This window comes from Lithobates pipiens, unplaced genomic scaffold (genome assembly GCF_037356315.1).
Source record: "Lithobates pipiens isolate NorthernLeopardFrog02 unplaced genomic scaffold, aLitPip1_a1.2 Scaffold_10, whole genome shotgun sequence".
In the NCBI taxonomy this organism is placed as follows: domain Eukaryota; kingdom Metazoa; phylum Chordata; class Amphibia; order Anura; family Ranidae; genus Lithobates; species Lithobates pipiens.
Genome location: NW_027507686.1, coordinates 167,184,771 through 167,207,660, shown reverse-complemented (window position 1 = coordinate 167,207,660; position 22,890 = coordinate 167,184,771). Strand labels below are relative to the sequence as shown.

Here is a 22,890-nt window from a genome sequence, read left to right as displayed (position 1 = left end):
TGAAGGCATCTGGTAAGGAGGATGTGTACAGTGTAGTGTAGAATCTAGTGAATTCCATCAGGATGTCCTCCTGTGAGATGGCCGTCATGCCATCTTCTGTAAGGATTTCAGAGACAACTGCAAGGGGTCTATCTTGTTGTGCTAATAGCGCCAGTAACCTGCTGTTTTTGTCCCCGTATTCAAAATACTCCTGCCTACAAGACTGTATGCCAAGTCTAGTGACCTCATTGACATGAAGATTCAATTCCCTTCTAAGTGAGGAGAGGTGATCAAAATTTGGGGCAGTGGGTGATGCAGAGTATTGACTTAAGGCCCTATCAACCTTCTGTTGCAGTGAATAGACCATATCACCATGCTCTGCCTTCACAGCGGCCACAGCAGAGATATACTGTCCCCTGTTGTGAGCCTTGAATGCATCCCATGTCACCCCTGGGAGGCAGACTCTGCATTAATTACCCATTATTCCTTCAATTGAGAGTACTGAATCGACTCATGGTTAATCCAATGAGGTTGCAATCTCCAAAGAGCTCTAGTGCGTGTTTTTGGGGTTCTAATGGTCAATTTCAGCGGATTATGATCTGAAAGGCCAGACAGAAGATAACATGCCTCTTGGATCTCATTAAGGAGGGCCATGTTTGCAAATGCCAGGTCTATATGTGATGAGGTCTTAAAGGTGGTAGAGAAGCAAGAGTAAGTTCTGTCATGAGGATGTAACCATCTCCATATCTCTGTAAAGTCCATGCCATGTGCCAAGGTGCCCAGATCTGATTTGAAATTAGCTTGAGGTGAGGGCCTATCCAAGTCTTATAATAGGGTGGTTTTGAAGTCACCCATGAACAGAGCCTGGGCAGGGCAATATGGAGCTAACCATTCATATAGAGAGTACAAGGACTGCACCTAAGAAGGGGCAGGTAGACATTAACAATAACATATTTCTTGTTGTTTATGGTCAACACCAACATATCTCCCATGAGGGTCTAGATGTACATCATGGATTATACTCAGTATTTGTTTACTGATCAGAATAGACACCCTATGGGATTATGTGGAGTAGGTCACGTTAAATGCTTTTTGTACCCACATTTTTTTAAGAGCCATTACTCTGCTTCCCATTAAATGGGTCTCTTGTTGCAATACTATGTGGGGGTTTTGCATTTTCAAATATTGAAACAGTAGCGACCTCTTGTATTTGGAATTTAACCCCCCTGACAATCCATGACAGGACAATCAAAGACTCTTTACCAGAGTTAGCCATCATGGAATACCAGGAAGACCCAGGACCAGGATGAGACCAGCAAGCCACTCTGCAGTAAAATCATCATAGAAAAGAGCATTGTCTGTGTGAATCTTCAGAGTAAAATGTGTTTGAGCAATAGTAGTTATATGTACATCCTTAAAACATATATCCTGCAATAGTAGTTATATGTACATCCTTAAAACATATATCCTCCCCTCCCCCCAAAAAATAACTCCCTACCCTGGCACCAAAAAATCAAAACACCACGGCCAAAAAGAAAAAAAAAGGGGCTAATGTAGGGTTTGTTCTCATAACTTGTCAACAAAGGTGAAAACTTTAGGCCACTAGGACCCCATGAAACTTTGTACACAGGGCTGGTGTAGGTAGAGCACACCCTAAAGAAACTTTTGGCAGTACCTGGGTAAGTTCCAGACACAAGGTGGGTGAGGGAAAACTGGGGTTAACTTCATTAGTGTGCCTTGTAGATAAGACAATAAAACAATTAACTGACGTGTTTTGGCAATAGCCTTAGTCGTAGCTAGGCAGAATTGTATTCCAGTGAGGAGGTCATGAAAAGAGTCAGCTGGAGTCAAGCCAAGAGACAGATGTGGCAGGGGTTTCAAAGTAGCGTGTGGAACTACCATCCACCACCCTAAGCTTGCTGGGGTACAGGAGGCTGTATTTCAGGCGTTCTCCTGGAGGCGCTTGTGGATCTCTGTGAAGTAACGACGACGTTGCTGCACTTCAGGTGAGTAGTCGGGGTACATGGAGATCTTGGAGTTTTCAAAGGAGAGCTCCGTGGAATTTCTGGCGGCTGCCAGCAATCTATCCCTGTCACGATAATAGAGGTGCTTAATCAGGAAGGGTCTAGGTGGAGTCCCAGGAATAGATGGCGTAGTGAAGACCCAATGGACCCACTCCACTACAAATGTGGGTGAGAGATCCGTGAGGCCTAGCAGAGGAACCCTTCAGCAAATTCAGCAGATTTGGCACCCTTGGCCTGTTCGGGGAGCCCCATAGAATGCATTAAGGTGAAAAAACATTTACCTTTACAACCCTTTTAAAGTGGAGGGCCACCCTGAAAAAAGAAAATACATTAAAAATGAGAAAAAAATCATTAAAAAAAATGAAAATTTTTTTTTTTTTTACGTACCAGAAATGCCTGTTGCTAGGCACATCATCCTAATCTGCCTCTTCCTCCTCCGCAGAGATCTTCTTACTTCTCTCCTCCGTGCGGTGTCTTCTGGGTAATGGGTCGCGTTGTGTTCCCATTCACAAAGCGTTGCGCGACTCACGCATGCGCAGTAGGAAACGGGCAGTGGTTGTCAATTGAGCCTCAAGTTGTAAAGTGCTGCATAACCTGTATGTATATAAAATCCTGTATAATAATAAAAATCAGGGGATTCATCCTAACTATGAAAAGATTTCTTCTCATTTCCTGTTGTATTTTTGGCACAGGAACCGCAGGATTCTTCCCAACAGAAAGGTTACACCCGAAAAAAAAACCTCAAAACGCCATAAAAAAACGTATTTTCTTCTGTTTATTTGTTAATAAAACTTTAAAAATAACATTTGAAAAAAAAAATGTAAATTTGGTTACACTGACATCAACATATATGAGGTCAGACTGGTAGTATCAGGGAACTGAGCACATTTTCACAGGGAAGAATGTTAGGACACAATTGGTTTCATCCAACTAGAACAAGCTAACTATAGCTAGGTTTACAGTGCTTCGGTGCTTGCCACCCCTCTGAAAAGGGATCCGTGGTGAATCCCTTTTCAGAGGTGAATCCCTTTTCAAAGGTGGTGAGGATCACCAACACTCATCAAATGAAAAGAAAATGACACGAAACGAGATTCAAGCAGCAACTGCGCAGTGCGCACTGAACCCGGAGAAAACGTCATTGTCCATTTACAAATAAAGCTTCCAGGAGCAAACATCTCTGTCTCCAAGGCGACACGCTGGAAGGGTTTTCTATTGGTCGTTCTGGGAAGGAAGCAGGAAGTGCAGTTGTTGGGTGTGGTATTAGCGCTAGCTGTCATTGGTCAGAATTTCCGGCAGACGTAGGTGACAGGGAAGCGGTGACATCCCGGGAGAACATGGTGCTGCTGACTATTCTGAAGAAACTGAAGCAGAAGGAGCGGGAGGTCCGCCTTCTCATGCTGTATCCTGTGTGTGTGTTTGTGGAGGGGGGTGGGGTCGGTCCGCTGCCTGGGGAAGTTCTTGTCTGTCTGGTGGGGAAGGTCTTGCCATTCATACAAAGCACTCAGCCCCGCAGCTGCTGATGGAGCACAAGTCCAGCCATAGCCAGAATATGAAGGCGGGATGGATGAGCAGGCTCCCTGTAGCTGCAGAGTCAGGGCAAGCCTTTGTTTACCTGTATAGGGGGAGCTCTGGGCTCATTCATCCTAGTGCACACTATTAGAGAATTGGGGGGAGGGGTGCTCATTCATCCTAGTGCACACTATTCGAAAATTGGGGAGGGGGGGCTCATTCATCCTAGTGGACACTATTCTAAAATTAGGGAGGGGGGGGGGGGGGCTCATTCATCCTAGTGGACACTAGGCGAGAATTGAGGAGACTCATTCATCCTAGTGCACACTATTCAAGAATCGGAGGGGGGGGGGGGGGCTCATTTATGCTAGTGGAAACTAGTCGAGAATGGGGGGGGCTCATTCATCCTAGTGCACACTATTAGAGAATTGGGGGGGGGTCATTCATCCTAGTGCACACTATTAGAGAATTGGGGGGGTGCTCATTCATCCTAGTGCAAACTATTAGAGAATTGGGGGGGATGCTCATTCATCCTAGTGCATACATTTAGAGAATTGGGGAGGCTCATTCATGCTAGTGGACACTAGTCGAGAATTGGGGGGTCTCATTCATGCTAGTAGACGCTAGTCGAAAATTGGGGGTCTCATTCATCCTAGTGCACATTATTCCAGAATTGGGGGACTCATTCATCCTAGTGCACACTATTCAAGAATTTGGGGGGCTCATTTATCCTAGTGCACACTATTCAAGAATTGGGGAGACTCACTCATACTAGTGCACACTATTCCAGAATTGGGGGGACTCATTCATCCTCGGGCTCATTCATCCTAGTGCACACTATAAGAAGATTGGGGGGTCTCATTCAGACTAGTGCACACTATTCGAGAATTGGGGGGGGTGCTCATTTATCCCAGTGCACACTATTCGAGAATTGGGGTGGCTCATTCATCCTAGTGCACACTATTCGAGAATTGGGGTGGCTCATTCATCCTAGTGCACACTATTCGAGAATTGGGGTGGCTCATTCATCCTAGTGCACACTATTAGAAGATTGGAGGGTCTCATTCATCCTAGTGCACACTATTAGAGAATTGGGGGGGACTCATTTATCCTAGTGCCCACTATTCGAGAATTGGGGGGTGCTTATTTATCCTAGTGCACACTATTCGAGAATTGGGGTGGCTCATTCATCCTAGTGCACACTATTAGAAGATTGGGGGGGTCTCATTTATCCTAGTGCCCACTATTAGAGAATTGGGGGGGACTTATTCATCCTTGTGCACACTATTCCAGAATTGGGGGGGGGGGGGGGTCATTCATCCTAGTGCATACTATTTGAGAATTGGGGGAGTCTCATTCATCCTAATGCACACTATTCGATAATTGGGGTGACAGTCATCCTAGTGCACACTATTAGAAGATTGGGGGGTCTCATTCATCCTAGTGCACACTGTTAGAGAATTGGGGGGGGGTCATTCATCCTAGTGCACACTATACGAGAATTGGGGGGGGTCATTCATCTTAGAGCACGCTATTAGAAGATTGGGGGGTCTCATTCATCCTAGTGCACGCTATTAGAAGATTGAGGGGTCTCATTCATCCTAGTGCACGCTATTAGAAGATTGGGGGGTCTCATTCATCCTAGTGCACGCTATTAGAAGATTGGGGGGTCTCATTCATCCTAGTGCACACTATTAGAAGATTGGGGGGTCTCATTCATCCTAGTGCACACTATTAGAGAATTGGGGGGACTCATTTATCCTAGTGCACACTATTAGAGAATTGGGGGGACTCATTTATCCTAGTGCACACTATTAGAAGATTGGGGGGGTCTCATTTATCCTAGTGCACACTATTAGAAGATTGGGGGGGTGCTCATTTATCCTAGTGCATACTATTCGAGAATTGGGGTGGCTCATTCATCCCAGTGCACACTATTAGAAGATTGGAGGGTCTCATTCATCCTAATGAACACTGTTAGAGAATTGGGGGGGACTCATTCATCCTTGTGCACACTATTCCAGAATGGGGGGGGGTCATTCATCCTAGTGCACACTATTCCAGAATTGGGGGGGTCTCATTCATCCTTGTGCACACTATTCGAGAATTGGGGTGACAGTCATCCTAGTGCACACTATTAGAAGATTGGGGGGGTCTCATTCATCCTAGTGCACACTATACGAGAATTGGGGGGGTCTCATTCATCCTAGTGCACACTATTAGAGAATTGGAAGAGCGATTGTTTGCATGTTTCTGTGTCATGCTGAAAATTGTATGAAAATTCTCCAAGGATAGGGAACAACTTCACCCAAACGTAGCTATACTCTGTGTCTGGTCTGTGGTTGTACATTGTTTCTGATCACACACAGACTTTCTCATTACGTTTTTATAGGGTGACTACTGTAATGATTAAAAGAAAATCGAGCGTTCTGATAACTAAGGGGAAAAAAAATTCCAGCATTTCTTTTGAAAATTTTTATTTGAATAGTCCGTATTGGCCCTCAAAAGCTGACCATTGCAAATAGAAATATTTTAGTCTGATTTCCTGATGGTGTGTACGAGGCTTTAGGGCTGGATCACATTGGAACACATTTTGATCCAGTTTTGACAGTCCTTTAATTTCAATAGGCTACCAAATGTTCTAGAATGCAGAAAAAGTAGTGTAATTACTACTTTTTCTGATTGCGCTCGTACCAAACTTCATAGTAATGTGGTAGCATGTGGTTTCGTGGCTGCAGTTGCACTGCGTTTCCAAGATACATTTGGGATGCCATTAGCAATTCATTGGCACCTGCATGCATCTTGTCAGGGCAGTGCATTCACATGTGGTGCGGGAAACGGAACAGAACACATTTCCTGTACCACATTCTGGTGTAAAGAGGCCCTTAGGGCTTGTATACACCATAATCTTTGCATTCAGTGTTTCTGCATGTGTTTTTGGTTTGTTTGCATTTGTGGTGTGTATTTTTTAAATCATTTTTTCATTTATTTCAATTTATTTTTTGTACTTATTTACAACATTTTGTGTATGTTTGTAGTGCATTCCGGTACAGGAAAAAAAAATGCAACATTTTGCACTGGGGGGGGGGGGTTATAATGCACATTTAAATCTGCTCCTATGTGCTGTATGTGCCTCATTTTTATATTTAGCTGTTTGCCTGGAGTTCAGCTTTTAAACACTTAAACTCCAGGTTTTACCCCCTTCATAACCAGGTCATTTTTTGCCATTCAGCACTGTGCTATTTAACTGGTAATTGCACAGTCACGCAACGCTGTACTCAGATGAATTGCTATATCATCTTTTTTCACACAAATAGAGATTTCATTTGGTGTTATTTGATTACCACTGGGTTTATTCACAATCAAGTTTCTTCATAAATCTGGCCCAAAATATATCCTGCTTACATGTCTTTGGTAAAAGAAAAACCCAATAAGTGTATATTAATTGGTTTGTGTGAAAGTTATAGTATCTACAAATTATGGTGTGTGTGTGTGTATAGATAGATGGATGGATGGATGGATATAGAATCTCTATCCACTCACTCACTGGAATTTATGCATGGTGGTGATCAGTGACTTATAGTGTGGCATGCGGGCTGGGAGCGTCACTGACTGACATCAATAGTGGTACTAATAGTGATCAGTGCTAATACTATACACTACCAATGACAGTGGCTGGGAAGGGAATAACATCTAGATGCTGTTAAAGGGTTAAATGTGTGTAATATGTGTTGCTTTTATTTTACTATGGCTACTTTCACACTGAAGGCGTTTTTTCATGTATTTTAGCGCTGGAAATAGTGCCTGAAAACTTCCTCCCCAGAAAGCCGTTCATACTGGGACAGTGTGCTTGCAGGACATTAGAAAAAGTTCTGCAAACAGCATCTTTGGCAATCTTCTTATAGCCTAGGCCATCTTTATGTAGAGCAACAATTCTTTTTTTTTTTTTTTTCAGATCCTCAGAGTTCTTTGCCATGAGGTGTCATGTTGAACCTCCAGTGACCAGTATGAGAGAATGAGAGCGATAACGCCAAACTTAACACACCTACTCCCCATTCACACCTGAGACCTTGTAACACTAAGGAGTCACATGACATCGGGGAGGGAAAATGGCTATTTGGGCCCAGTTTGGACATTTTTCACTTGGGGGTGTACTCACAGCAGTTTAGACATTAATGGCTGTGTATTGAGTTATTTTGAGAGGACAGCAAATACACTTCAAGCTGTACACTCACTACTTTTCATTGTAGCAAAGTAATGAAAAGATATAATAAAATAGTTACAAAAATGTGAGGGGTGTACTCACTTTTGCGAGATACTGTGTATGTTTAATATATCTCGCTCTCGGTCATAGGTGCAATCAATATGCTCCTGCAGACTCTTCCTCCCAGCTCTTTGTTGATACAAGATCGTGAGGGGGAGGTTGAATGGAGATCACAATTTTATTTCTCTTTTTAATGATTAATCGTGCAGCTCTAGTACCTGCTGTCCATGCTGCTAAATATTCTCCTTTTGAAGTGAAATCACTGACTGCTCATTATTTGTACATCATTTGTATTGGACAATGATTGCAGTAATACCTCCAACACCTTTTACATTTCCTTCATGAAAACATGAGTTAAACAGTGCTAAGAAAACAATAGCCCTAATTATCATGTACATAAATCAAGCATATATGTTTTTTTTTCTTAACTCCTTACTCCAGAGGTTTAGATAATGCTGGGAAAACTACAATTCTGAAGAAGTTTAATGGCGAAGATATAAACACAATTTCCCCAACATTGGGATTCAATATTAAAACACTGGAGCACCGAGGGTAATATAATTGTCCTATTTTCATTCAGCTGTCTTGTTTTGCTGTGTATTCAGTCAATGTTACCCAGCCAAATATAAACCTGTGTGTGGCCCTTCGTTTTTGACCAAAGTCAGTCGTTGGCTCGACTTCTGTCGAATGGACATGCTGGAAAACTTTTGTCAGTCAGAGGCTGTAGCCACTGATCAGTGTATTCTGCCAGCAGTGATGCCCGCTGTCCGAATGCAATGTCCCTGCCAGGGGGGTGGATTCCTCTGTCCACCTCACTTGTGTAGATGGAGGAATCTGTTTTTTGTTCAGCCAGTAGGCTGAATGAACAAACAAAACAAAAAAACTATCTAATTGTCTATGCTTGGCTTTAGGCTGCTTTCACACTGGGGCGGTATTCAGGCGTTACAGCGCTAAAAATAGCGCCTGAAAAAAACCGGCCCCTTTCCCTCCAGTGTGAAAGCCGGAGGGCTTTCACACTGGAGCGATGCGCTGGCAGGACGGTGAAAAAAGTCCTGCTAGCCGCATCTTTGGAGCAGTGAAGGAGCGGTGTATTCACCGCTCCTATACCGCTCCTACCCATTGAAATCAATGGGACACCGCGGCAATGCGCCACTGCAGCGGCGCTTTGCGGGCGGGTTTAACCCTTTTTCGGCCGCTAGCGGGGGTTAAAACCACCCCGCTAGCGCCCGCAGACTGCCGCTAAAACGACGGTAAAGCGCCGCTAAAAATAGCGGCACTTTACCGCCGACGCCGCTCCCGCCCCAGTGTGAAAGCAGCCTTAGTCTTGAAGAAAATCAAGCCCCCACATGTATTAGACAGCCAGAGTGCCCCTTTACTACTTATAGATTTTTGTGAAGAATTTGTTTATCATGTTTTATGGCCTGTCATGGCATTCCATATTTGGAACCATGCTGTTATGATTTGTTTACCTTTTTGTACTTTTATTCTGTAGATTCAAGCTGAACATGTGGGATGTTGGAGGACAGAAATCTTTGAGATCCTACTGGAGGAATTACTTTGAGAGTACAGATGGTTTGATCTGGGTGGTTGACAGTGCAGACCGTGCACGTTTGCAGGATTGTGCACAAGAACTAGCTGGGCTTTTACAGGAAGAGGTGGGTGCATAATGACCATACAAGTCTTGCCTGATGATACACACATTATTGTTCTACAATAGAAGGAACTGCTCCAACAGTGCAGTGGGATTTTGAAGATCAAGCAACATTAGCGATCGCTGAGTGTAATATTTTGGCAGATACATTTAGATCTTGTGTTAATAACAGTAATAGGATTTATTTCCTTCAAGGATAACCATAGATGGTCACATATCCCACAGAGGATAACGATTAAGATGGGTACCATCATTCCATACACTTTCATGTTTGTTATGGCTCATTTCAAAATGTGGATTTGCCAGTTTGGTATAAAACAATGCAAAGGTAGCCATTTAAAGAGTCATTTCATGGCTTCTAAAGTCGCTTGGTCACATCACTGAAGGGCCCATTTACTCATTTTTATGCCTGAATGTACTTTCCATCCAAATGGAAACGCATGTTAATGTTTATTCCATTGATTGCAGTAGAAGAATTATCAGGCAAAACAGCAAAGTGTGAATCCAGCCTGGATGATTAATATGCTGGCTCTTGAAGTTTAGCAATGTTTGTTTGACAAACCGTAAAAGTGAACATGTCCATTTTGATTATATATATATATATATATATACTTTTTTTTTTTTATTAAAAACAATATATTGCAGCTTACTGATCTCATTTAATGTGGTGGCTGCAGTCGGTTTATTTATTATTATTTTTTTTTTTTTCTCTTTACTTTCACCTGGTGCTCTAGCCAGTAACACGGTCAGAAAATCTGAAGTTACATTTTGTTCGGTGAACAATCTGCTGCTTTTCTGAACGTTGGTATGCAGCTTTTGACAGCCGATTAATAATTTTCAGCAGACAAAAACTGTTTGCGCAGGCTCCAAAATTTTTGACTGATGCGACCACAACGTCCGATTTTTCTTTTCATTAGTACGGTTTTCTGCCAAAAAAAAAAAAAATCTGAAGTGCAAGACTACGCATGCTCAGAAATGGAGGAAGACATACAAAACAATTCAACACATTACGTCACCACTTTTGATGTTGAATTCCGTCGTCTGAAAACTTTCTGATTTTTAGTACCCTCTTCACTTTTGATTTGAGACAAGCATCCAACAAAAAACTAACGAAAATGTGTCCAATAATCTGACCGTTTGTACAAGGCTTAAGTTTCTCCATACTGGATGAAAAAGCAAAGGAAGGAGAAGGTAGACCCCATACACACTTAGATTTTCTGCAGATTTTTGTCTTCAGATTTTCCAAGGCCTGCCTGATTGCATACAAATTGAAACTCTAAAGCCTTGTACACACGGTCAGATTATTGGACAAATTTTCGTCAGTTTTTTGTTTGATGCTAGTCTCAAATCAAAAGTGAAGAGGGTGCTTGCAATCAGAAAATTTTCAAACAGAATTCAATGTCAGAAGTGACATAATGTGTTGATTTGTTTTGTATGTGTTCTTTCATTTCTGAGCATGCCTAGTCTTGCTCTCCAGATTTTTTTTTTTTTTTTTTGTCAGAAAACCATACTAATGAAAAGAAAATCGGATGTTGTGGTCGCATCAGACACATTTTCAAGCCTGCACATCCAGTTCTTATCTGCCGTCAAAAACGGCATACTAACGATCAGAAAATCGGCAGATCGTTCATCGGACAAAGTTTATGGAGTGGGTGCTTTGGGGAAGGGGGGGGGGGGGCCGCAGGGCGGCACCAAAGCACCTTGTCCCCATGTTGATGAGGACAAGGGTCTCTTCCCAACAACCCTGGCCGTTGGTTGTCAGGGGGCCCCCAGATCCTTGCCCCCACCCTATGTGAATAAGTATGGGATACATCGTACCCCTACCAATTCACCTGAGGAAAAAAGTGTCAATAAAAAAAACACACAACACAGGTTTTCAAAGTAATTTAATAGGCAGCTCCCCGGGTCTTCCCACTTCGGGGGTCTTCTTCCCAGTCCTCTGCACTCTCCGGTTCTTCTCCGTGCTCTCCAGCCTCTTCTCCCTCTCTCTCTTGGTTCTTCTGCCGACACTTCCGCTATCTTCTTCCAGCTCTTTTGCTAGCGGTGGCCCAGTCTCCTGCGTTCTTCTTCTTCTCTGCTTCCGATGTTGACATGACGCTCTCTCCCGCTGTAATGTCACGTGAGCGGTGCGCGATCACTTATATAGGCATGGGGCATGGTCACTGGGGTGATGTCACACGGTGGCCCTGCCCCTTATGACATCAAGTCTCGGGGCATGCTGGGACTGTGATGTCATAAGGGGCGGGCCTCCATGTGACATCACCCGTGACCACGCCCCATGCCTATATAAGTGATCGCGCACCACTCGCATGGCATTACAGCAGGAGAGGGCTTTGTGTCAACATCAGAAGGATGCAGAAGATCAGGCCACCGCTCAAGATTCATGCCAAACACAGTGCCTGGTATTGGCAGGAATCCAATTCGGATCCCCGCACCAGTGTGAACCCGGCCTCAATGTCAGCAATACTTGTTGCTCTTTGGGAAAGGAAAATAAACATTTTTCCTTTCACGATGCGAGCCGGCTCGGTTCTGGCTCCCACGACCTTGCTCGCAGGGTGTCGGTCTCGCCTTATCACGCTCACCTACTGCATGTCTCTTTTACAATTAAAAAAAAAAAACTTGCCTGCCTGCTTTTAGTGTTTAAATAATGTCCACTGAGTTGCGCATGCAAAACTTCCTTCACATTTCCATCAGGGTACCTGTGAGCCCCATGTGCAGGAGTTGCATCATATTGTGCAAGACAGCCAAAAAACGAGCACCCAGAAGAAGCTAGAGATATGGCGAAAAGGAAGTACTTTTTGTTCCTCTTCCAAGGTTGATAAGATTCTAAATGTATTCCAAATTCAATTTTTACTAAGAATAATAGAAGGTGAAACATCTGGCAGTCCATGAGCCACTAGTGTGCTATAGGGACTTGCTGTGTTCTTTGCAGTAAAGCCAAGAAATGGATCTGGACCATGCATGTTAAAGTCTTAATTTTCCTTTATTCATAAAAAAAAAAAGAAATAATCTGTTACCTGTTGTAAGGAGTTTCTAACTTATAGCAATTCATGCTTTGTCTGACAAGAATTCCTTCTGTTAGTGATATTTTCCACTATATTACATGACCCAGCTTTTACAAATGTGTGTTGCAATTGCTTGTGTTTATCAGTCATTGTATAGAGGGCTTTAGTGCTGCCAGTTGCTATATGTGTGTTTAGCTTTTCTGCTTACCATATGTCATGCATGGTTTTTTCTTTTTCTTCATTCTTTCTTTTATTTCCCCCTCTTCAGAGGTTATCAGGAGCAACATTGCTGGTATTTGCCAATAAACAAGATTTGCCTGGTGCCTTATCAAAAGATGCCATCCGTGAGGTGAGAAACAAGTCTTGTGACGTGTATGAAAATGCTCATACTATTACTATTATATACATGATCTTATGTAATGACATCAAATGCAAATCGCTGGAACCCAAGACAACCAGCCAGATTTAACATGGAAGTCCAGTCAAAAATGATTTTTTTTTTTTCTATTAATTATAGCTGATTGCTAAGCTTAGAAAGCCTAATCGAGGCCAGACAATCGGCTTCTTCCTGTTCCTCAGGGACAACCTTTATTTCTCTATCGTTCATTGACGGACTGAGCGGCTCTTCTTGACCTTAGGGTTATATCTCCCCTTTAGGAGAGGACTAGGCAGAAAGTGTTAAAAACAGCAACACTTTCACAGTACCGGGGGCGGTCCTACTGGCTATAACCCCTCACACTGCATCCAGCAGCTCAGTTTTTTCTGCCTAGTGTAAGAGAAGGACCTGGCTCCCGGTGGGACCATTGGTCCTGGGAATTATTTCCTTTTTTTTTTTTTTTTTTCTGCATTTTTGATTCCTGTGATCTACAATCAACAACCAGGCTGGGTGACGGGCTGGATAATATAGATCAGGGGTCTCAAACTGGCGGCCCTCCAGTTGTTGCGAAACTACAAGTCCCATCATGCCTCTGCCTTTGGGAGCCTTGCTCTTAAGTTTCAGCCTTGCAATGCCTCATGGGACTTGTAGTTTTACAACAGCTGGAGGGCCACCAGTTTGGGTTTCCTGATATAGATCCTTGTAGTCTCCCCAATCTGGCCATCGAGCGTGAGCAGGCCCTAGCTACGTGCTGCGTCGGCCACGACATGCTCCGTCTCATCCAGGGGCGGCTGGTGAGCTATATGCTCCGGGCACACATATGACCGGGCTACTACTGTCTGTGTGCCATAGCTGGCAGCTGCCCCGTACTGCTCGGGTGATGGGTCTGTCTGTGGAATGCATCCAGCGGTCCCTGCAGGAGGGGTAAGTATGGTTCCACCTGTCTCGGCAGGATGGAGCAGCTGGGCATTCCCTGGGAGGTCGACTAGGGGGGGTCTCTCACTCTCCCTTTCTTCTGTCGCTTCCCTCCTCCCCATGCTATGGGCTGCTGTTTGACTGGGCACATGGGGCTCTGGGTCCTGGCAGGGGCTGCGCTGGGTTTTGGGGGTTCTGCTCGTCCTCTTCCCTTTTTCTGGGCCCTAGTGGGGTGTTTGGGCTGTGTGAGACATGGAGAGACCTCCGCGGACATATTTTTTATTTTTGTAGCCGCAGACAGTTTTTGCCTTTCAACCATTTTCTTGGTGCCCTCAGCCGGTGGCCATTTTCTAGTATCCTCAGGTAGTTTTGCCTCTACCGCTGGATGCTTGTTTCCTTCTAGAACAGCACGCTTTCCAAATGGACACCCCGTGGATGACACGGGGAGAGCGGACAGCAGCAGCACAGTGCAGTACCTCAGTCAGGGTGCTGAGTCCTGCTGGGGGCCCCTCAGTCTGTGGCAGCTAAGAGGGTGGACTTTTTGTGTGACTTACCTTAAGTCCCTAAGTGGTAACAGGCGAGTGTGGGTCAGCATGGCGTCAGAAGCTGGCGCTTCTTCCCCAGACATCTGTTATTGCAACTGGTTCCCCTGCACCTGCAGGGGCTATGGATACTCTGTCAGCGGTCCTGGAGGCCTTTGTTGCCAGGGTGGAAGTGGCATGCGGGTGCAAGGGGGGTAAATGCCCCCTCCCCCCATCGTCTTCTGGGGAAAGCTCTGATTCAGTCTCGGGCCCCACTGGGGCAGGTGGCCCCTATTCTGATGCATCAGAGGATGCGGACCAGGGCCGTTTGGACAGTGAGGATGACTCCGTGTCAGTGCAGGAAAAGGCGCTTGTAGGAGCACTTATTACAGCGGTGCAGGATACCCTAAAAATGCAGGATACGGTGGGGGCATCTACAGAGGTGTCGGTCCCTTTCGGGTCCCACAAGCCGGCCCGCACAGCTAAGGTGTTTCCTTACCCAACTTATTTTGATAAGTTTTTATTTACAGGGAGTGGGAAAAACCGCAGTGGGCCTTTTCAGTCCTGAAACGCACGGTGGTGCGTTACCCCTTTTGAGGAGAGTCTCCTGAAGAAATGGACATCTCCGATTGACTCCCCGATATCCAGGTTAAATAAGGTAACCACGATTCCAGTGGAAGGGACTCCTGCTTTCAAGGACCCTGCCAACAAGGTCCGAGGCGGTTGCCCGGTCCATGTTTACTGTGGTGGGGTCAGCATTGCAGCCAGTGTTGGCCACGGCCCTGGTACCGCAGACTCTTACTGACTGGGCTAAATTTTTGCACCGTGAATTGGAGAAGCCACAGGCTTCTCCGGTCTGCATGGAGCTGATGGACCAGTTGGTGCAGGGCCTTAAGTATGTCTATGATGTGGCCTTAAATACAGCCCCCTTTGCTCTCTAGAGCTTCAGTATCGGCAGTTGTGCTACATCACCTGATTTGGCTGAAATGCTGGTCTGCGGACCAGGCATCTAAGAAAGCACTGGCAGACTTGCCCTTCCAGGGAGAGAGGCTATTTGGAGCCTTGCTGGATGACATTATTAAAAGTGCCTGCTGAGGGACAAAAGTCCCTGGTTTCGCAAGCCAAACAAGCCTGTGAGCAAATCTGTTAGCGCATGAAGGGTTTCCCCCTGACTCTCGGGTGGGGGGGTCATCTTTGGGAGTTTGCAGCCCGATGGACCTCCCTACTTTCCGACCAGTGGGTCTGCGAACTGGTTTCATCAGGATACAAGATCGTTTCTTGTCCGCCAAACAGATTTTTTTTTCCTTCCAACCTTCATTTTCTTCCGGCTCGTTGAGAGGCCCTGTTTGGGGCAGTACAGGATCTGCTACTGCGCGTGGTGATGGTACATGTACCGACACCGGAAAGGTTGCAGGGATTCTACTGCAATCTGTTTGTAGTCCCAAAGAAGGAAGGGGTCCATCCGGTCCTGGACTTCAAGACCCTCAACAGCTTTGTGAAAGTACAAAGGTTCAGGATGGAATCAGATCATTCAGCGCTGCACTCCATCAGGGGGATTTTCTGGCATCCCTGGACATCAAGGACGCATACTTGCATGTCCCCATATGCATCAAGCAACAGAAGTCTCTGCAATTTGCTGGCGGGGACGTCCACTACCAATTTGTAGCTCTCCTTTTTGGCCTGGCACTGGCACCGAGGGTCTTAACCAAGATGCTAGCTCCAATTTTGGCTTTACTAAGGCAGTGAGGGATCGCAGTCGTTGGTTACCTGGACGACCTCCTTCTGAGGCAGCTTCCGCCTCAGAATTAAGGGAGGATGTGGTAATCGCCATGCAAACTCTTCAGGAGTTTGGTTGGGTACTGACACTACAGAAGTCGGTGTTGGTGCCGACTCAATGCCTGGAGTTCCTAGGCCTGCTTCTGGACTCCTCGGAGGTGAGTGTCTTTCTTCCTTCGGACAAGCTGCAGATTCTTCAAGCTGCGGTGAAGTTGTTGGTGTCCCTCAGGTGGTCGTCTCTGCGTTTTTGCATGCGAGTCCTGGGTCTCATGTTAGCCACTTTCGAGGCGGTACTGTATGCTCAATTCCATACTCGAATCCTGCAAAAGGAGATCCTATCAAGATGGGACAAATCTCTGTTGTCCCTGAATTGTCAAATTCGAGTGAGCCAGCTAGTCGGGGACTCCCTGCTCTGGTGGCCGAGGTTGCGGCTCTTCGGTCTGGGAAGTCGTTCATTCCTCTTCATTGGACAGTGATCACAACGGACGCCAGCTTGACCAGTTGTAGGGGGAGTTTGGGGCATACAGTCAGCCCAGGGTTTGTGGATCCAGGAAGAATCCCGCCTGCCGATCAACGTGCTGGAACTTTGGGCATTCAGGCAGTGCCTCTTCACGTGGTCAGAGGCTGCAGGGGTATCTGGTCAGGATCCAGTCGGACAACGCCACGGTGGTGGTGTATGTCAACTAGGGATGCACCGAATGGGTTTTTTGGTGCAGAAACCTATACCGAAAATAAATCTTCCTTGATCCCGAAAAACCAATACCAAAATTTACTGTTTTTAAAAAATATTTTTATACAGGAGATGGTCGGAGACTGGGGACATGGTACAGGAGATGGTCAGAGACTGAGGACATGGTACAGGAGATCAATGCAGCCTCACCAGTGCCCATCATATGCAGCCTCACTGTGCCCAGTAGCCTGCCTGTGCCTCACCAGTGCATATAAACATACACATATATATATAAAACCACACAGACACATAACTGTTTGTGTGTGTATATGTGTGTATCTGTATATATATGTGTGTGTGTGTGTATATATGCACACACATATATATATATATATATATAACACACACACACACACACACACACACACACACACACACGTGTGTGTATATGTCTTTTTAATAATTGGCAGCTGCAGGTCTGTACCCTCAATCTCCATGCTGGGTACTGCACTGTAGGGGGAGGCAGAGAGCACAGCACATAATGCTATATATCTCTCGCTTGCTTTCACTTTCACAGTAAACAGCGTGACCGAGCTCCTGCACAGCCGATTTACACATCGGCTGAGGAGCCATATGCTGCCACCACTGGGGAGAGGGGGACTTTACAGCGAGACCCCACGGGCCGCCTGCAGCATTGGTGAGGAGGGAGGGGAGGAGGAGAGAGTAAAGACGGAATGACACCCCCATGATGGGTAGCACTGGGGGCGGGGCCAAGCCCAGCAGGCCCCACCCCATTTTCAGCGCCAGTATCGGCGTAAATTCTCTTTTTGGCTTTTGCCGAAAGGGCCATTTTTGGCCAATATGTTTCGGTGGCCGAAATTTTCGGTGCATCTCTAATGTCAACCATTAAGGAGGAACAAGGAGCTTGGCTGCAGCACTGGAGGTCGCTCACATCCTGCGGTGGGCAGAGCGGCACGTGCCAGATCGGTTGGCCGTGTACATTCCGGGTGTAGAAAACTGGCAAGCAGACTACCTAAGTCGTCAGATGCTTGACCAAGGGGAATGGTTGCTACATCCGGATGCATTTCGGCTCCTTTGCCTAGGGTGGGGCACACCAGATGTGGATCTCCTGTCTTCTCAACTCAATTGGAAGGTACAGAGGTTTGTGGCCAGGTCAAAGGATCCCTGGGCGGATGCGGCAGACGTGTTGGTGGCTCCATGGGGGCATTATCGACTGATTTATGCTCTCCTCCTCCCCCCACTCAAGCTTCTACCACTTCGCAGTGTAAGTGTAAGCAGAGGGGATTCCAGATTGGCCTTGGCGTCCATGGTACGCTGACGTAGTATGAATGGTGGCGGATGTTCCTTGGCGACTGCCGATGCAAGAGGACCTTCTGTCGCAAGGTCCAATACTTCATCCTGCTTTAACGACATGGCTGTTGAAAGCCAGGTGCTAAGGGACCGAGGTCTGTCTGATTCGGTAATGTCCACTATGTTGAGGCCGCGGAAGTAATCTTCTCGGAAGATTTATCACCGTACGTGTAAGGCCTACATCTCCACATGTGAGGGGATAGGGTGGCGTCCACGTACAAATTTAGTTTCCAGGATCCTGCTGTTTTTGCAGTGGATCAGAAACTTGCATTACGCATCATTAAGGGGCAGATATCGGCTTTGGCTGTCTCTTTTTCAGTGTCCCTTGGCGACTCATTCATTGGTTAGTACGTTTGTTCAGGGGGTTCGACATGTGGCCCCTTCAGTTCGACCACCGCTACCTTCGTGGGATTTGAATTTTGGTGCTCTCGGTGCTTCAGAAACCGCCATTTGAAAACATTAGGGAGCTTCCCTTATTGACACTGTCTCACAAAGTAGTCTTTCTGGTGGCTATTATATCTGCCATGAAGGTTTCTGAGTTGGCGGCCTTGTCTTGCAAGTCTCCCTACTTGATCCTCCACAAGGATAAGGCGGTGCTGCATCCGCAGCCTTCGTTTCTTCCAAAGGTTGTTTCAGCCTTTTGATCTAAATGAGGACATTGTGCTTCCGTCCTCATGTCCTCTGCTGTCACCCAGGGCTCTGCGGGTGTATCTGTCTGCTACGGCTCCTTTTCGGAGGTCGGACTCGCTGTTTGTATTGGTGGCTGGTCCAGCGAAGGGATTCAAAGCAGTTCCCTATACTCAGTTTCATTCGAGACTGCTGCAAAACAGTATCCTATCGGCCTGGAACAAGAAGATTCAAGCACTAGATTTTCTAATGCGTTTGTCGTCAAAAGTGCGCCAGAGCCTCAGTTAGTGGAGGATATCCGAGAATCTGCAGAAGGGGAAATCCTTCTTACCGGTTACTTGAAAGGTGGTAACAGATGCCAGCCTTTCAGATTGGGGAGCAGTCCTGGAAGAAGCGTCTGTCCAAGGGAAATGGTCCAGAACCAAAAGGACCTTGCCCATCAATATTCTAGAAATGTGGGCGAATCATCTAGCCCTAAGGACCTGGACATTCAGGTTGCAGAATTCTCCTGTCTGGATTCAATCTGACAACACCACAGCAGTGACCTATATCAATCACCAGAGTGGACACCAGGAGTCAGGCAGCCCAGGGAGAGGTAAACCATATCCTAACATGGGCCGTGCGTTTTGGCAATCTTCATTCCAGGGGTATAGAACTAGCAGGCAGACTACTTAAGTCACCAGTAGCTGTTCCCAGGGGAATGGTCCCTTCACGACATCTTCCTGGCTATATGCCAAAGATGGGGGATCCTGGATGTAGATCTGTTTGTTTGCGTCCAGGTTCAACAACAAAGTCAACAACTTTTGTCAAGAACAAGGGATCCACTCGCATGCGGAACAGATGCCTTGGTGACCCCGTGCGGTCAGTTCTCACTGATTTATGCATTCCCTCCTACTCTGCTGCTACCTTGATGACTTTGCAGCATCAAGCAAGAAAGGAAGTCGGTAGTTCTTGTAGTCCAGAAGATCTTGGTATGCAGAAATACTAAAGATGGTGGTAGGGGCCCCATGGGTGTCCCTAGCTTTCAGTAACCACATCCACTGGTGTTTTTTAGGCTCAGAAGGAAGTAGCATTGTCATATGATGCCACTAGATACTGCAAAATAAAGGTAGAAAAACAGGGATTTTTTCATTTTGAGACATGAGGCTGAACGTGGCTCACATTAATGATTGCAGGGGAGAATTTAAGTGTTAGGCTGAACTTCCACTTTAACTTTTTAATTTTAGGAGCTGTCACAATAATTAAAGTTCATTGGTTACATGTTACTTTAACTATTACAGCCAACTATAAAGTAAAAAGAATAACTCTGTTCATTGCTGTCTCTGTCTTCCTGCAGGCACTGGAGCTGGTTAACATTAAGACCCATCACTGGTGTATACAAGACTGTAGTGCAGTGACGGGAGAAAACCTTCTGATAGGAATAGACTGGTTATTGGATGACATCTCCAGCCGAATTTTTACAGCTGACTGAGGGGAACTCAGTAGAAGAAAGGAAGCAAGTGGTTAAAGAACATAGCAGAACAGAGCATACGTCCTATTTATTATTTATTCAGCTGATTAAAATCATAACACAGCTCTGGCATAACTAAGTGATAAGCAGGTATTGTAATGAGAAGGCAGTCAGAAGTGGTGCATGTACTTCAATAACACAAAGCTTTAGTAGTAGGGTATACTGTTCTAAAATAACTTCTTTAAAACACAAGGTTGGTGATGAATATCACTTGAGGGTTTGTTTTTTTTATTTTATGTTTGTTATTTTTGATGACACAATACACCAAAACATTGGTAAATATCTGTGCAGCCCACCATGCACATGGCTCATTCAAAGTTGAGGGTTTTATGAAGTAATGCAACATTTTTTGCCAGCCGCAGACATTTCCTCACATTTACAATCCAATAGCAAACCAAGGACCAATGCAGAAAAGTGTATATAGGACAAGGAAGGGACCTAGCTTGATATGTGGGCATGTATGGCATGTGCACCCTCAGTGAAGAGCTACAACTTCATTTTAGAAGGCAGAATGAGAAGCAAAACATGCTCAACTAACTAGTCTTTCACACAAACTGCCCCAACGACTGACTGTAAATATTGGTGCCGATTGCAGCTGAAAGAACAGGCATCAGCTCCAAAGTGTTTATGCAGTCGTTCACTAGCATTAAAGTAAAGTGTGAGATGAAATGTGTAAAGTATGCACAGCATATTTGTACTTTATGGCACACTTGCCCACCCACCAAAGTGATCCTCTGCACCCGGTCGTCTTCAAAGTGAGGATTCTTTAACCACTTCAGCTCTGGAAGATTTGAACCCCTTTCATGACTAGGCCACTTTTTGCTATTCAGAACTGTACCCAAACAAAAGTATTATGTTTTTTTTTTTTTTGTTGTTTTGTTTTTCCCACAAATCGCTTTCTTTTGGTGGTGTTTTATCACCACTGGTATTTTTATTCTTTTGTGCTATAAATTAAAAACAAGCATACATTTTGAAAAAAAAAATGTTTTTTTTACTTTGTTCTAAAACATATATCCTTTTAAAAATCTAATGTCTCCATCCATTTAAGCCAAGATGTAGTCTGCTACATGTATCTGGTAAAAAACAAAAAGATCCAATAAGTGGATATTGATTGGTTTGCATGAAAGTTATGTGGGTTTATTTACGAACGGCAAATCCCCTTTGCACTATAAGTGCGGTGCAAGTGCACTTGCTGTAGATCCGAGGGGGACATGCAAGGAAGATAAAAAAAAAAAAAAAACAGCATTTTTGTTTGTACATGATTGGATAATAAAAAAAAAAAAAAGAGCAGAAATTCCCCTCAATTCTACAGGGACTGCACTTCCATAGCAACCCCATAGCAGCTACATTAGAGATTTCATATATTATAGGTATTGGAATTTGGGTTTGTTGTGTGTGTGTGTGTGTGTGTTTGTTTGTTTTGTTTGTTTGTTTTACATGGCCAGCCAATAACAGATCAAACTTGAACTACAGATTTCTGTGTTAAAATTCAATTAAATCTACAAGTTGATCTACACTGCTCTGTAATTCACCCTGTTAAAGAAAGTGGAAATATAACAAATAGTAATATTATGTTACAGGGTGAACTCGAGAAAACAAAAGACCATGTTAATGCTACTAACAGACTGCATCATGTACTGTATATAATTCTGGGTTGTGCATATAACTGCACACAGTTTTCCATTTCTTTGAGCCCCTAAACAGCCCTACAACAAGCTTCTAACTTTGTGTACAAGCAGGACTATTTGTTTTGAATAGGAAATTGAAATAAGCAGTCACTTCAGCTTGCATGTCTTAAACAGGTATAAACGTAATTACTAAAACAAAATTGTTCAGTACCTAATAAACATTAGATGATCACCGCCATTTTATTAATTTTACTGTCAATGCCCACCCCAGTGTGAAAGCAGCCTTTGAGTTTTTCTTTGGAAAGCAGCAATAGCCTGCGTAAAAAAGCCTGTCCGCTGCCAGCATGCTGCAGAGAAGAACCCTTCTCTGTGGTGAAGTGGTGGTCTTTCTGCAGAGGTATTGGATCACTCCTGATAGCTCACTGCCTCCACAAAAACTGCAAGCAACAGGCCTTTTTTTTTTCTTTCCCTCAGGCTTTTTTTTTTTTGTGTGTGTGTGTGTGTGTGTGTGTGTGTGTGTGTGTGTGTGTGTGTGTTTTGGTTGGTTTTAAAGAAAATGAACTGTAATACAGCGCACACATTTGTGTATTTTGACCTGAAACAGATTTAGCTGAAAGTTCCTTGGGGCTCTGACTCTTCCTATATACTCCACCTTTTTTGAAATTAAGAAATTGCAGTCAACTGTTTTTCCTACATGGCAATCATTTAAAATGAAAAGCAAACATTTTTCAGTTTTGCCTAGAGTGGGTAATGGTTCCTTTTGTCATTAATGCTGAATGTCTTTCATTTTTCCCAGGAAAGGTTCTAACCACCTCTACCTATTATGAAAAGGTTTTGCTAGAAGTCCACTTTACTAATGCCACCTGGAGATCAGGAATCCAGATCCTTCAGACATTTCTTACCTTCTAGTTAATTGTACTTGTTTCATTATCACCATACACAGTCTGCTGAAAGATGGGTCTTGCAAGAAACGACATTGTTATTCCCCCCCCCACTCTAAAAAAAAAAACGACATTGACAATTTTTATTCACACGCCCATTGTCTAATCTTGATTATTTATATG

The 22,890-nt window shown here is 44.7% G+C and overlaps 1 protein-coding gene across 1 annotated transcript; it reads left to right on the top strand.

Moving 5' to 3' along the window:
* The first annotated feature begins 3,236 nt into the window (after positions 1–3,236).
* ARL2 (ARF like GTPase 2) lies at positions 3,237–22,058 on the top strand. Its single transcript, XM_077459430.1, has 5 exons — positions 3,237–3,402; positions 8,218–8,328; positions 9,269–9,431; positions 12,701–12,781; positions 20,025–22,058. Exons 1-5 carry the CDS (start codon positions 3,338–3,340, stop codon positions 20,157–20,159), a joined length of 555 nt encoding a protein of 184 aa, XP_077315556.1. The 5' UTR covers positions 3,237–3,337; the 3' UTR covers positions 20,160–22,058.
* Positions 22,059–22,890: the final 832 nt, after the last annotated feature.

Bases quoted from the DNA above. Each gene is read 5' to 3' on its own strand.
- ARL2 (XM_077459430.1), top strand. From the start codon at position 3,338: ATGGTGCTGCTGACTATTCTGAAGAAACTGAAGCAGAAGGAGCGGGAG. The intron at 8,329-9,268 runs GTAATATAATTG...TTTATTCTGTAG, and splicing joins AAAACACTGGAGCACCGAGG to ATTCAAGCTGAACATGTGGG. The intron at 9,432-12,700 runs GTGGGTGCATAA...CCCCCTCTTCAG, and splicing joins CTGGGCTTTTACAGGAAGAG to AGGTTATCAGGAGCAACATT.